General features: G+C 41.7%; 1 protein-coding gene across 3 annotated transcripts in view; it reads right to left on the reverse strand.

The window, feature by feature from the left end:
- P4HA2 (prolyl 4-hydroxylase subunit alpha 2) overlaps positions 1-15,983 on the reverse strand; it is a 31,267-nt gene that overhangs the window by 15,034 nt on the left and 250 nt on the right. For all 3 annotated transcript variants that reach the window (XM_050905436.1, XM_050905437.1, XM_050905438.1), the window contains exons 2-7: positions 14,730-14,833; positions 7,448-7,547; positions 5,622-5,718; positions 3,275-3,426; positions 1,599-1,736; positions 94-333 (exon numbers count right to left, since the gene is read on the reverse strand). In XM_050905436.1, coding sequence (XP_050761393.1) covers positions 94-333; positions 1,599-1,736; positions 3,275-3,426; positions 5,622-5,718; positions 7,448-7,529 — 709 coding nt within the window. In that variant the 5' untranslated portion in view covers positions 7,530-7,547; positions 14,730-14,833. The remainder of the gene's footprint in view (positions 1-93; positions 334-1,598; positions 1,737-3,274; positions 3,427-5,621; positions 5,719-7,447; positions 7,548-14,729; positions 14,834-15,983) is intronic.

Here is a 15,983-nt window from a genome sequence, read left to right on the forward strand (position 1 = left end):
GTGAGCTCACCAATATGTATGGGCCATGACTGTTCTTGGCTCTGTTGCTGGCATCACTCCCCAGTGCTAGAATAGTGGGGTTTTTGTTCTTACCGAGGGATATCAGACGTCTGGTAAGCTCCATGGCTCTGTGTAAATCCCCAAACTGGAAAACAGCATAGCTGAGATAATCTAGGATCTCCACTTTGCCGACTGTTGTATCCTCCCCCTCATCATGTTGTTTTAAGGCTTGTTCCATCCAGAGTACTGTGTGATAGTAGTCTCCATCATTGTAAGCAGTCTTCCCCATACCAAAGCAGTCACCTACTGTCAAAGAGGATCTATATTTTGTTCCTAAAACCAAAAACATAGCTTTAAGCAATCCACACGGAAGCATCTTTGCCTTCAAATACATGGGGCACATTGAGGAATATCTGTAAATACACGCTTTTATCATCCAAAAAGGCTTCTAAAAGACAACATTTGACAATATTTTAGGTTCTGTACCAAGTTGATCACCTTCAGAATTAAAGATTGCATTCTATCATAATTCTGTGGCATTAATTCCTTTGGAAACCAAGAGGAATTTAACATAGAAATTACAGTGTTAAGCTATTTGTCTACAACAGAAGACACAAGGCAGAGCAGACTAACAGCTTAACAGATTTTACTGAACCTACACATTAACGCTGTTAGATGATCAGAGAAGCCTGACTATATGCAGAGTTGGCTTGTTTGCTCTTTACTGGAGATGTATATTTGTGCATAAGCAAGCCGATGGTTATTTAGACAAACTGGGTATCCATTTGACTGTAACTGAGCACTGATTTCCAGTTGGTCCAGCTCAGCAGATGCACAGATAAGTCTTAAAATGAAGTTCCTTGTTAATAACCTACATATAACAAACTAAAACTGTTTTGTCAACTCATCTACCCACACTCTAATCAAGCCTATTCAGTTTGTAAACAGTGTGTTGCTAGCAACCATAACCTGTTTCAGTAAGTCTTTCATAAGCAGCAGCAACAAACGTTTATCAGGACTCAGCTGCCAAAACACTGGAGCATCCCAATATATCTATGTACTTTCCAAAACATCTCTCTGTGGCAAAAACTGTTAGTCCCCATTTCACAGAGAGAACAGGAGCAAAGTGATTCAACCAAAACTTCACTGGAAGACCACAGCAAACAAGAACATAGCCAAGCTTTGTAAGAGCCATCAGAGCAAAGAATTACAGAGCAGCTCCTTCCCTTGGTTCGTAAGTTATTGAGGACAGGAAGTACCCATAGTATTTGCTTACACAGTAACGAGCACAAGAAAGTATGTCGTCCTTTGTTGTTTTGATATAGCAATTATAAAAATCAGCATTTTCTTTTAAAGTAATACTAATTTAAAAAATGCTACTTGAGCTGGTCACTGCAGACCATGGCACCTTGGCTCAGGTGGGAACAACCTCAAGGTTGTTCTCAAAGTCCCGAAGTAGATACGTCCTCAAGCATCTAAGCCGCATGGACTCTCAGCACCACGGTCCTTCCTCACTACTGAAAAAAGACTTTTGGAGAGCGTTTGAGGATGTTATCACTTCCTTCCTTTTAAAGCTGAGGAGACCTTTGTGCACTCACCTGGTAAGTTTCCTCGAGAGAGAGTTTCAGGATCCAGTTTGTATGTGTCCTGCAGGCGCATCAGAGCCTTCGCAGCTCCGGTCTCATCTTCTTCAGTTGGAAAAAACTGACGCTGAATTGTAAGATTTGCAATAAAGCCTTTGCAGTAAAAGGGAAAGATGTTACTTCCAGAGTTTGAATAAATATCAGTACCAGATTAACACAGAAGAGGAAACATGTGCTTTGTTTTGGGAATTGAGATTCAAATAATCCAGATTTAAAGCTGCTTATTAGGCTCTCAAGTTATAAAAACATTGTTTTCTGTCCCATTTTAAGAAATACAGCTCACGAGCAAAAGGATAAATAACTAAAACCCTCAGTATTCTTGTGCCACACAATTACTAAAGGACAACGTGAATCTAATGATCTTCATTTTCCTGTAATGTCTCTTTCTAGCATGAAAACTTAATAGCTTTCATCAGTTCTCTTGCAATATCCATAGTACTGGACAATGATTTCAGACTCTGTACTCTGTATGGCTGTAAAGCCATAAGAGCTTTTCAAATCTCAGCTCAAGGGACACAAACCTGATCCAGGATCCTCTAAGTAAGAGGCTTTTACCTTACTCAGTAAGAGGCTTTTAAACCTGACAAGTAAAACCAGGTGACATTTAGAAATAAAATTAAATGCACTACATAAACATATCAAGGTTACACAGCAGGCTGGTTGGGCAGAAGTGGGGGCAATCAACTGAAGGAAAACAACCCAGCCATTTCCAGTCATGCAGCAAGCAGAACTGGAAAAGGAAGCCTTTAGAAAAAAGAATTAATGACAGAAGTACTCAATAGAATTGAGTATTTTATTTCCATCTAGGATGACTATTCCAAAAGGCAATAAAAATCTTGGCTGGAAAAAAACTTCCAAGTACCTAAACTTTAGCATATGCAGAGTAGAAAGGGAAAACATGCAGTGTTCTGCCTGAAAAACATAGCCTCTTCTCCCTTACTTTCAAGGAGTCCAGTAAAAATAAACCTGCATTTAAAAAAAAAGCTATGGAAGCAAATTCAGGCAGACACTTTGACAAAATCATGCAAAAGCAAAGATTAGTACTGGAAACATTTGATTTAGAAGGATAGGTTTACAGATTGCAATTGTATATTATCCTGTTATCAACAGACTGACTACAACATCTGCCAACTGTTAATGCTGGGGCTGATATGAATTCCTTCACCAATTCAGTATGGGTCTCATTTTGATTCTTAAGTCTTATCTACTGATCAACATGGTCAAAAAACCATGATCACCAAGAGAAGCAGCAGACTGAGAAAGCAGACGAGTAAGTTTTCATATAAAGGAACATAAAGCTCAAGACTAGGCATAAAACAACAGTTGCTGACACAGCTGACAACTTTAGTATATCCTATTCTCCCCTTTTCCCCAAACAGCACAAGCCAAACAAAATGTAACAGGCCTAAGACAGATAACAGTTTGAGTCTTGACTGAGATGTGTTTCAGTGGCAAGTTGGTCTCACTTGGGCAACCAGTGAACAAGAGGCCAGTCATTAGTTTATGTTTCAAACAAACTTCTCAGTACTATTTAAACCACAGCTGACTCTGCAGCTTTCCAGAATACAAGGAGGATAAGCAACTGTGTTGTAAGGCTACCTCCTGATATCTTCTCCCCTGTAACTCCTTACCATTTGTTGTATCCTGAAGAACTAGGTTTTCCAATTCCAGCCAGTCAGTATTTAAACGCTTCACCAGCTTATATGCGTTTACAGGGTGTGCCAGATACCCTTCTGGATCAGAGGTTGATTTGCTAGTCAGTACATCCATTTTTTCAGCCCAGCTGGAACGAGAAGCGTATGCCTCAGTCTGAGAACAATTTATGAATGCATGTCTTCCTTCTTAAGTCATTCTAATTACACAGCTAGAATCAATTTATTGCTGCTTTTGCCATCATAACCAGCTTTCAAGCTTTCAACTTCACAATGATAAAGTGAAGTACAACTGATTTTTTTTAATTACAATAGTCTTTTTCTTTTAAAAGGCATTTGTTTCCCTGCTTGCTATGTTAAACCTTACTACAGAAGGCACGCATGTCACTTGCAATGAGTCTTAGCCACCAATTTTCAGCATACTGCACTTCAGAAAATAATGATATATAGCATGCGATCGCCGTGAGTGTCATTTATCTATCTCTTAGTAAAGATACAAGCATAAATAAAACTCCAAGAGCTTTTTAGCTTTATGGAAACTAAACCCTAAGCTTTGATTTTCAGACTGGAAACCCTCAGACAGTATGGCGGCAGTGCTGTCAGTCACCGAGGCTGCACTGTCGGTCAGCTTCAAAGCAGTAGCGGGAAACTTCATCCTCTGTGTTACAGTACATTTGAGCTGCCAACTATATTGCTGATGCTACAGTGAGAGTTTCTTCTGTTGCCCTTCATATTATCCCTTAACACAAACATCTGGCCAAGCTGTGTGTTCCTCTCTCCAGTACTCAATAAGAAGAAAACACTCTGCTGGGATAAGTTAATAACTGAACATAAGAAACCCCCTTTAAGCCTGTAATCTCAAACTTAGTAAACCATGAATGAACTATGGTTACAAACAACTTTACATAAACACAGGTAAATGTTGTCAGACTACCTGGCTTCTTCTCTATACTATGATGTTGCAAGAGAACAAAAGATGGCTCTTCCAGAGACCCTCTGCAGGGATATCAGATTAACAACATATATTAAAACCAGTCTCACCTGCACCCCCTTTTTAATTTAGGCTTTCACTACTTCTAGTATTTATTTTGCAAAGTAGTAAATACTGTCAAGTTCTAGGCTCTTTATGCACATCACAATGTGCTTTTGAATCATAAATATATCTCTGGAACTAATAGACAAAATGCTGAAAAGTGTTACCATATTCAAATGATAAAATGTAGTACCTCTGTTACAAAGCATATGCCTCATACACAAGCAGGGAGCGAGAGCTCAAATATTGACACAGTGGTGGAATACTCTCGCTTACAAATACACCAAAATATGAGTCAACTGAAAATTTCACACATAAAAAAAGCACTTGCATATGTCAGTCCATGAAAAAAAGACTTTTTTTGAAAAGACCAGTTTATACATAGATTGAACTGACACTCTCTTTAACAATACTTGAAGAGGAGACTGCTTTTCCTCAAAAGGGTAGCTTTTCAAGAAATGAACAAGTGTATACGAGTGACAAGGAATTCCTAACACTTCACTACTCCATAGCCCCATCCCCACCCTACACTCTCAAAGGGAGATCAAACTGCCATATAGAGCCTGGAGTTTAGAAATTCTTTGGGAAGCGTGCCTCCATTTAGAGGCATTCAGCTCTTCTGAACCTGGACCTCATTCAGACTATTCTAGTGTCACACCCTATTAGATATTACTTTCAGCTAGTTAAGTATTAAGTCTTCCTAAGGGACACAGAAACATTGGTTGTCAGCAAGAGCCTTTCAAGTGATCTAAGCAATCACGATAACGTCTGCAATGTGCTGTAGCCAGGTCAGCAACTGAAGAGAACAAGGCAGGAGAGCTGTCCCTGAGAGCAAAGCCAACACGGGAAGGAAGCCGGGGATTCGGTGTGCGCTCCACTAAACAATGCAACTGGCACACTTTGCTGTTGTAAGCGGTGCTGATGCCATGAAACAACAGGTAGCACAGAGCACTGGCACCCAGAGGTATTTAACTCACATGGACTACTCTGACACGAGTAGTGTCTTCTCCACAGGAGCACTGTGATGGTACAAGGACAGGGAAAAGTGGGAAGAGCCTAGCAGACAACAGTTTCTAAACAAGCAGACAAAGTCTAAATGATATCTGAAGCAGGGCCCCCCCTCTGCAGGTTTATAGGAATAAATTACAAGCAAGTTAGTACCTAGGGTCTCACTGATTATCTACTGAGGAAATACTAACAACATCTAGCAGGAAAGAGTGGTGACAGAAAGGTGTGGTGTAACCAAACACAGATGAGCTATTTGCCCTTCATTATGCAAACCTCTCCCCCTACCTTTTAATCTGAGAGAGCTTGTTCTCTTCTGCTCGGATATATTCCTTTAAAGACTGTACCAAGTCTTTCTCCGCATAAATCAGGTCTGTCATTTGACCTAAAAAACAGAGTATGAGCAAATGTTAATCAGACCTAAAAAAGTAACAGTTTCCAACAGCACAGAAGACAGACCTTAAATGCTCTAGGGCTACTAAAACCACCAAAAAGAACAGACAAATTAAGGGCATGCACTTCAATGCCTGTAAACCACAAAAGCTATTATACATACAGGTCTGGCATTCAAATGCTTCAAGGGGCTTTTAAAATCCCAGGTTCAGCGGCTCATATAGCTTTGCTGTGACCCTTCCACTGCCTCTGAATTACTTTTAGTATTACAATTGTATGCAAGACAATCAAAAGAAAGGTTTGACATTAATACAGCTATTGAGTCAAAGCAACGGAAGATCCAAATAGTTGCCAAAGCATCTGTTCTACATATGGATGCAGATTAGGTCACACTAATAAATGATTAGTCTAACCATTGGCATCACTTAAAATTACAGCTTTTCAATATGGGTAACTGTGGAAACACAACCTAACATTAAGTACAGAGGAATTTCAGACTAATGTTTATAGACTGACACACATACTTTCTCCTGATTAGCATTAGTGGAAATTGCTAGCATGTCAATCCCAATTGCTATGACAAAACTTTGTTTTTCAAAGACCAAACACTGAAAGACACTAAAGCCACAGCTTTAGTTTCAGCATTCCAAAGTAATTATTAATGAGGCATGATTAAGCAGATGGAAGTCAGCAGGCTGTGCTATTTTCAGAGTTAGGAAAGGTTCAGAAATAGGTAAGTGTAAAGAAGAGGCGATCCTTCACAGTAACTTTGTACAAAATGCTAGTTAGGAAAAAAGGAAACCAAATAATACATATGTAGTTAAATATTGTTCAGCCAACTCCAGAGCACAGGAGCCTGTGCGGGAGGTCGGTAGTGAAACACCACTCTGCCTTGCTCTGGCTGAGCGGTTCCACACAGTGGTGCAAAACAAACCACCAGGAATTTTGAGTTTTACCATTCAGAAATATAGCTCCACTGAGCTCAAAGCACATTCTGGAGAACAGCCAGTTGTAGTTAATCTTTAATATCCTTACAGGGGGAACTCCCCACACTATTCTACAGGAAAACATTAGACCAAGTCACAACAGAAAACTCAGTTTGTGCTTATTTTTCGGCTCTACCACAATCATACATGGTTGTATCACAGCTATTAGAACACAAGAACTAAATTGCCATAAAAATAAATTTATTTTCAGGATTTATAACAATGTGAATTCTTCAGGATTTAGTCAGGTCTTACAAAAACACTTAAGGTAAGGGGGATATTAATTTTTCCTTCCGACACCTAACTCCAGCTTTTTGAGAAGACAGGAGATTTCAGGTTCCGTGAAAGTGATAAATATGTGAAATATTTTCTTAAATTCTTTTCATAAATCATAAATTCAGGACTAAGTTTTTTAGCATAAGGTTTGTGCTGTGTTCAAGACAACAACAGGTACACAATTCTTAATAAAACACAGGCACTGTCTTATTTTACTGACAGAGCCCCCAGAGGAACTGTATCATGTTGGTCACAATGTGCTAAGTTACACAACTGCAAACAAATTGCACTGATGCAAGACCAGAACAGCATCAAGGATGCAGAAGAGTAGCTTTTCCTAATGCAAACAGTGTTTGATAGGGCCATATGAAGAAAGCCATATGCTTCAACTGTAAACTTCAACAGTTTTGGCAATCGCATTAACTACATCACAACATCGTGCATTGGTTCTTTCCATACCTATGGAGGTGAAGAACTCCGCTTCTGTGTGCCAGATCAAGAAAATACAGGTAAAGAACACCAACTGCAGCCAGGGCTTCATCTTCCAGATAGCTCAAACCTGTAACAAATTAAAAGGAAAAGGAGGAGTAAAAATGATTAACTTATTTGTGAGAAAAAACCCCAAGGCATTAATCTTCATCTTCAGTCATTTTACCCTCACGAAAACTATTTAGGTCCTTGAAAGACTGAACTCTAATCAGTAAAGCTTGAAAAAAGTCTTCTTCAACCACAGGAGCTGTTACTTAGTCTCAAATGCTATCTGGTATACTCTTCGGGATTTACATGGAAGACTGCAGTCCGTGGAAGGCCCACATGACAGAAGTAATGGAAGCAATATATTGTCCACTGAGACAGTGAGAACAAGGTCTTCTGCAAGGGCAGCTCAATGCCTTCCACGTCATGCATAATTATAGCTGGAAAATAGGAGAGTATACAAAGTAGTATTATATTCCAATAATAATAAAAGTAAATTAAATGGTCAGACTTTTAGCATGCTGTGAAACTCGGTTATATAAAACTGTCTAGAAATACAAATAGTGAGAAAGCCAAATAGAGAAATATAGAGTTTTGCAGTGTGGAAGTGGCAGCGATGGCTGGAAAAGCTGAAAGTGAAATTTCCAACTCTGCTTATTCAAGACGCATCATCCCAGCATACTGGCCTCTGGGCACAGCCCTTATGACTTCTATATTTCAAAGGCTGTGCCAGCTTAGAAACCAAGTCCCTCGAGATGGAGGCTGAAAGCAGACTGCTACATTTCTAAGAGCACAGCCGACCGAGGGCATGGAAAGGAAAGCCAGTCTGAGCAGACAGGCAGACAAGGTAGTAGACAAGTGAAGTAAGGGATGCAAGGTCCATATAGAAGAGCCTCCTGGGAGCTGTAATTCTCCTGGTAGATCTGATGGCCAGGACTGCCTCCTTCCAGGGAATTTATGAGGAGTCTGCACTGCACTTGGATCAGCCCACAGCTCACTCCGGAGCTGCCTGTTCACCGAGCAGGAACAGCCACCACAGCCAGCCCTCACGCATGAGCACTGCTGCTCCGCAAACACTGAGCTCTCAACACCCATGCACACAAGTGTCAAAAGGAAGATGACAACTGTTCACCTTAATTCAAGAAGCAATTATTCTTTTTTCCTACCCATTGTAACTGGGTGAACTGGTGGCTGGAAGTGACCACTTGCAACCCGCTCTTACTCCAAATACAGTACAAGACACGCAGCTATTTGGGGCAAAATGTAATCACCCAAATCTGATGAGAAAAGGGGATGGAGGGGAGAAGGGAAGGGGAAAATACATGGAATATCCTAAAATTTCAAGCAATGCAGAAAGCGGGAAGGTATTAAAATAAGATAATTCTGGAACAACTCTAGCTCATTGTTCCCTTGGGCTCCACGTATCTGCCTGCACAACATGAGACAGAAGGTGAAAGGTGGGTATCGCCCTTTCCTTCCGGGCTTTTCAAGCCCACAGCATGGTAGAAGCCCTCACCCTCAGCTGAGCTCACCGGTGCCATGGACATAAACACCAAACACACTGTCAGTGACACCACCATCACTAAGAACATGAGAAATAGCTCTGTTCTCTGCTATGTATTATCACATGGCAAGATGATTGTTTTTCATTTATTCTTTTGACTGCTTTAAAAGACTACAAGAGGAATCAGAAACATTTACCACAAGTTTGCGAGCATGAGTAAGCAGGAAAGTGTCTCACAGCATCATAGTAAGTCTTCTCCTTTCCCTCTTCTGTTTCTCACCCCCCTGCAAACCACATATTCCCAAACTGCTTGTTTAAGCTAGTTCAGAACTAGTACATGGGTAATCTGAGAATTGAGTAAAGCTGAATGAATAGTACCATGCAGAGGTCTGCCAATACTAAAAGCCACAATAAGTGATGTAGCAGAAAGCACAGCGAGTCAAGAGCACTTGGGAAGTACATTAATTTGGATATATTAAGCCACAACTGTCCATCTGCATAGTCTGTCGTCGTTTCATGAAGTGGTTTTTTGGATGCACTAGACAGAGCCTGGCAAAACAATTACAAGGGAATTTTCCAGTTAAAACAACACAACTTACATTCTCTGCCCTGCACCTCCCCACCATGTTCTCTCATGGCTGAGGATATCTGCCAAGAGGAACACTTACTACAGCTAGCAGCTTGTCTTTATAGCAGATCTTTAACAGCTTTGCCATCCTACTCAGATTTACTTGAGTCAATAAACAGAAACCTCAGTAAACAGAGAAATCAGCTCTTGCTTGAACAAGCAGGACACCTGGCTGCAGGGTTTTCAAATTGTTTGTACACATTCTTTTCACAGCTGTTACTCGGGAAATCAGCACAAACAGTGAATTACAGGAGGCTGAACATAATGTTATAACCACATTCTTGGACAGCACGAGCATGTGTGCATACACACACGTATGCATGCCCACCCCACCACAGCTAAACCATCTGCTAACAAAGAGAGTAAGAGGCAGAAGGGACATCAGCACCTACCTCAATAATTGAGACAAATCTTTATAAAGCCAGTGTGTTTTATTCAAACAGAGAATGGAAGAACTTAGTTGCACAGAAATGCCAGATAAGAAGTCTGTGTACGACAAATACTGCCTACTTTCCTGGCTTTTTTCCAACAGCATCTTCAAATGATGAAGACATCATGCTGGACAGGTGAACTTAGGATCTCCTTTTAGTTAAGTGAGAATAGCGACATTCCCCTGCAACAGATGGAGAAGGCTTGAGCAGAGCCACTGAGCTCAGTTCAGCCTTGGGCTACAGGAACCCCCCCATGCAGTTCACACTGGCCTGAGCTAGGGCTACAAGACGGCCCAGGACAACAACCGTACTGCCCTGGCTTGTCAGGCTATGTCAAGTGCCACCAGCACAGGGATCCTAAGGCCACGTGTACCTCAGATGAGCACTTACACCCCTGCCTTACCTGAGAGACAGTTCTCACTGTAGTGAGAAGCTGTTCCAGCAACACTGATAGAACTAAACTTCTCTGCATACAGTAACAGATATTTAATGTTTTGCTCCTTTCCTTCCCTTAAATGTGCCCAGCCAGAGCTAAAAAGCTAACCAAATGGATATTGTACAAACACTTTACTTCTTTAGAGTGTAAGACCTCAATGAATCATTGCTCCCGCTGGAAAGAGTGCTGTCAGACTTCAGAGAGCACTGGCAGAAGGAAAAAGGGTTCTTCTAGACAAAATAGACCAGGATGGAATTTTTCTCCACAAGTTAGACTGAATTCTTTATTAAATAAGCTTTCTAAAAATTCTTAATCAAGAAGATACAAAAACATGGACCCGACCTATAAAAGAAAAGTTGCTTGCACATCTACCAGGGTTATCAGTTTCTCACCCACTCTGAATTTCATATCCAGTCATGGGGGATTCAAGCTAGCTCCCACACGAGCCAAAGGGAGGACTTTTTTCAGGTCAGAAGAGGAAACAAGTATTTATTACTCATCCCATCCCTTTAGGACTCCCACTTCTGATCAAACTGATAGGCTGCAGTCTCCTTTGCACGCCACAGAACAAGAGCATGACCCTCACAGAGCCCTCCTTTAGACAGGAGGCAGCACATCTACCTACATATGCTGAAGCTAGAGGGACTAAAACCCCATGAATCCCTCTCTCCCCCTTCACCCCACAAAAAAGCCTCAGCAAGTACCACTCTGTTGGCACAATGGTGTATAAGGGGACTTGATTTGCGTTCTGCAGCTTTTTTAAAAAAACTTAATAGTAGTAGTACACGATAGGTAATTGGAGATGCAAGTTGCACTATCTCATGGCTGATCATTCATTCCTGAGCTCAGTTTTCATTCCCAGATAGGGGTGTGCTCAGAAGAGCAAAACAAGTCAGCAGAAACCCTTCAAATGCCTGACAGCCTAACTAAAAACAGGGACTAACATAAGTGAGTCCTTCATCCAGGCTCCAAATTTGTACGGACTTCTTATGCAGAAGAGTTAAACTAAGTGGAACTGACATAAGACCAGTCCGTGTAATTTAAAGAATAAAAGTTACACCCGTTATTGTTGCTTGTTATGGCAAATCAGGCCAGAGTGTGACTCTTGCTGTATTGTGAACTCTCACTCTGATCACATGAACTCCAGAAAAAAACCACAGTATTCTTCCACTCCACCACTTAGACATGATAGCACTCCCTTTGCTATCAGGCTTCTCCAGGGGAGGTATGGAACTGGGGTCTGATCTAGCTCCTCCAAACTGCTACCAGCAAAGTCACCTCTCTTTCCAAAGACTAGGTAGGGGGGGAAAGTTTCACAGGGTTTATTTCAGCCCCTGTGAATGCATTTCTTTTTAAGTCTATATTTCAGTCTCCAATCCACAAAACTCAGATGACATTACCTCACAGCCACTCCCAGATGGTTCACATTCAAGATAGTGATGTAGCTGGGTAACAGCTAAAACAGGTATAACAGATAGATCAAAAGTAAGAAGGGAGCACTAAGGGTGCAATACTTCATTGATCCATATGAAATTACAGTCAAAAAACCTGCATACCATCACTGGTCAGCAGACTGCCAACTCACTGCTTCAGAATGTTACCAATACCGAGCACAGATCACAGCAGGAATCACTGCTCTGTCAGTATCTTAGGTCATCAGACATTCTCTGTGACATGTTTCCTTCATGACAAATTTTAATTACTACTAACAGATCTAGTTTTCCATTTCTTCCAGGTTTTTGCTTTGGTTTTTTTTTTTCCCCCAGAGCATACAGCAATGGTTTCTTCCAAGCAATTAAGGTAGACTACTGTTCCCTAGTTTGGTTCCATTCTTACAGACCCACACTTTGCTACAGGGGAATAAAGTTTGTGAGACAAGTATCATAACTAGATACTGTCAAAATCTGATTAATGTAGCTTTTTCTGAACCATCGCAATGCAACAACTTACAAGCTGATGACACAAGTAAGGGTTACAGCCTGTCTCCTCTTCTGTGCCTGCCTATGCTATTAAAGACACCTGGAAAATCACTGCTAAAACAACTGCTTCCACATGTATCTAAATTTAAAGTATCATGGTGAAATCTAACAAGCAAATCACTACTTCAAAGTCGCCTCAGGCCACAGTTGGGTTCTTGGTGCAGATACAGTTGAGGTCCACATGCCAGGCTCTGAAGAATGGTCCATCCTCGAACAGCAATTTGAGGTTGAACTCTTGGATGAGACAGGTCTGTCTGGGACTTCTCCAAATGCCAGTGCTTTCCACCCACCATCTTAGTGCTTGCAGACACAGCAAGAAGTACTGAACTGGCTGTGCAGCTGGCTTCATCCCCTTTCCCCTCCACAAACAACGGAGCTTCAAAAGTAGGCAACAGCTTGCTATTGGTATCGATGGCTGTAGATAAGGCTAATTATATTTAAGTGGAAAATAGTAGAAACAAAAAACTGCAAGATTGCTTACATACTTATTTAGAGCCAAAAGATGGGCTTAATTGTGAACAGATTTTCAGGATGTTGCCAAGGAAGAGTTTCTCTCAATATCTCTATAAGAAAAGCAGCCATAAAAAACATCCAGCTTGTAGCAGTATTTCAAGTCTTGCAGATTAGCCTGACACATTAGCCAGGAGATGCCTGGCACATAATGGCAGCTATAAAACTATTTAAAGATGATTAAATACTAAGGAAACATATTAATTTTATCCTAAGAAAGCAAACCCTCACCGTTGGCTTAAGACTTTGAAACAAGTAATTCAGGGCCAAAATTCGTTCTCCACACGAACTCAGATGCTCCAACATTCAACCGCTCCTCTGACCCAAAGAGCTTTGGATGTAAACGCCTGTCGGTGCCCTACCCAGACGGCACTGTCATATCTTGAACCTCATGTCAGGATTCACAACACTGCCAGTGCAGCATGCAGTTAGTTACCTTGCTACAAACAGCTAGCTCTCAGTCATACCCAGGGAAACACAAAAGGCATTGCTCCCTTTCAATATTAGGTGCCTCCTCGCAAGTGAGTTCTCTCCTCTCTTTGTCATCAAATAACTGCTTCCCAGCTCCTTCCTCCAGTACACATTGGATTTACTGCTCAAAGCAGCTTATGCCAACATCACTACCTTTCTTGCCAAAGGGTTTAATGTGCATCTGAAAACAATTATAATCGCCTAGCAAATAATACAACATGATTGCCTTGTATTTTTCAAGGCAAGCCAAAAGAAAAGGAGGAAAAGCTGTTCATTTGCACGCTTTAACAAGGATACAGTACATTCATGCAAAACTGCATGCATTTCTTCTAATATAGAATGGCTTGTGTTTTCCTTTGTTATAACCTTAGAAACTATAATCATCTTGATTAGCTCCCAACAGTTTTTTTAAAATCATAGCAAAGAGTATTTCTTCCGCACACCAGCAGGCAAGAAAATTCATGCTAGTCTAAGGCACAGCAAATCTGCCTGCATCTTACTCCGCAGCATCTGCAAGCTCATCCCATATGAAACAGACTACAGTCAAATCCCATACCGCTAGTGAAGATAGGACATGCATGCTCTTTTCCCACTAGAGCTTATTTTTCAGCATTAGAATTTAGACTGCATTTTACTGTGCAAAGCCCATAATTTTAGTACATCATGATACTTAACATAACCTTCCATATGCTCGTACAGCATTAAAAAAATCCTCCTGTTGAGAAAGAAGGGGGTTTTATATAAAAAGGTCTACTGCCAGTGAACTGTTTCTTTCAATTAATATCAGCAATTTAATTAAAATCAGACATTATCTCAGAGGCGTGGGGGTTGACTCTATTCTAAGATTACCCTAGAACATGCCCCCTACCATACTCCGCATTCTCATTTCTCAGACGTATAGAAAACCATACACAAAAATCAGAACCAGTCATAGGAAAAATATCTATGTTTACAGCTTGCTTCTTTGGAACTTTGCCAATAGGCACAGCATGGAAATTATAAACAGACTGGATTCCTGACTTAAACCTAGACTGAAAAACTTCTTATACTAAATGGTAAATCATGCTCCCTCTGCTGTTACTGTCTTGGAAATACATGATCACACTCTGGGCTCATACTTCCTGCACTGCTTCCCAGCGTATGATTAGCTACATCAAAAAAATTAATCTCAAGAAATTATGGCATAAGCAAGAAGCAAAATTCTCAGCTGTTAGTGTCATAGCAATGCCAATTTACAACTGTAGAATAATGTTCTGCCTCTAAAATATATATAGCAACCAATAACTGCCATTCATATTTAAAACATACCTGCAGGATTACTTCCTAGGTCCTTAATGCCAGAATGCTGAAGTATTACCCTGGTGAAGATGGCTGTGGTGGCCTTTCAGCTCAGCTTCGCTGTCACAGAGCACCTATAAAGTTAAGAGGCAAGAGGTTTTGTTACAAAAATGTCTTCTGGGAAAGCCTACCTTCAGTACTTACTACTGAGGAACTGGCTAGGAATACCGAACATCACAAAGTCAGACAGCTCCAGACATACTCTTTATTTACACATCCTCTTTCCTCCTTGCTTCCAGGTTATAAGGACATTCTTTGCTGCTTGAAATAAAATTATTCCTGGTCAAAAGCATGTTTTGCATTACTATGACATAGCAAGCTATTGTGCCCCAGCTGAGCTGGGATAACACTCTAGGTAGTGCCTTCAGCTTTCACGCCAGCCTGCCCTCCACTGCGTTTGCACAACCCTTCTCCACCCAGGCTTCAATTACTGCATCGTACCAGCCACACACGACTGTCTGTGCTCTCCCGGCTTACCACCCCAGCTCGGCTGCACATCGGTGTGCTTTGACGGAAACAAGGACAAGCGTCTTTTGGAAAACCCATCTCAGGTTAAAACAAAATGAGACAGGAGTAGAACAAGTGGGTTTTGAACACCTTCATGAAGCTTAAGACATCGTTTGCTCTATCTTGAGCCTACGGCAGGCTGGAAGCGCTCATACAGCCACTCAGTGCAGCTGACACACAGTAATCTTTCTAAGCGGTAATATCAGTCCTATCTAAACCCAAGGGGCAAGGAGAAGGGGAACCAGCCCTTCCACATTTTTTGATGATACTTCTAACTTTTAACGATGATACTTCTAACATGTTTACAAAAACCCAACGATTTTTTGCAAGTGTCATTTTCGGCTTTTCCCCCCAGCTAAACTGCAATCCCCGGTCAGAGGCCGGCAGCAGGGAGGCAGGACAGACTGCCGTTTCACTAACCCCACCGTTAAACCCCAGTAACGAGGCGCTGAACTGCGGGTGCTGCTCCAAAGCAGCTCCCCGGGACCCCCGGACACCAAGCAGCGGAGAACCCGAGCATTTAACCGCGGCACTTCAAAGCTGGGTCCCCCCCTTTTCCAGTCAGCTCCGCTCCGGCTTGCCCAAACGCGCACCCGGCCTGACCCCCCCAGCCCAGCCCCAGCCCCGCCACCGGGCAGGGCTCGCCGCTCTCCCCGCGCTCCTCACAGCCGGCCCTCGGGAGCTCCGCAGGCGGCTGCCCGCCGCCGCGCCGGCCTC

This window comes from Gymnogyps californianus, chromosome 14, assembly GCF_018139145.2.
Source record: "Gymnogyps californianus isolate 813 chromosome 14, ASM1813914v2, whole genome shotgun sequence".
Taxonomy (NCBI): Eukaryota; Metazoa; Chordata; class Aves; order Accipitriformes; family Cathartidae; genus Gymnogyps; species Gymnogyps californianus.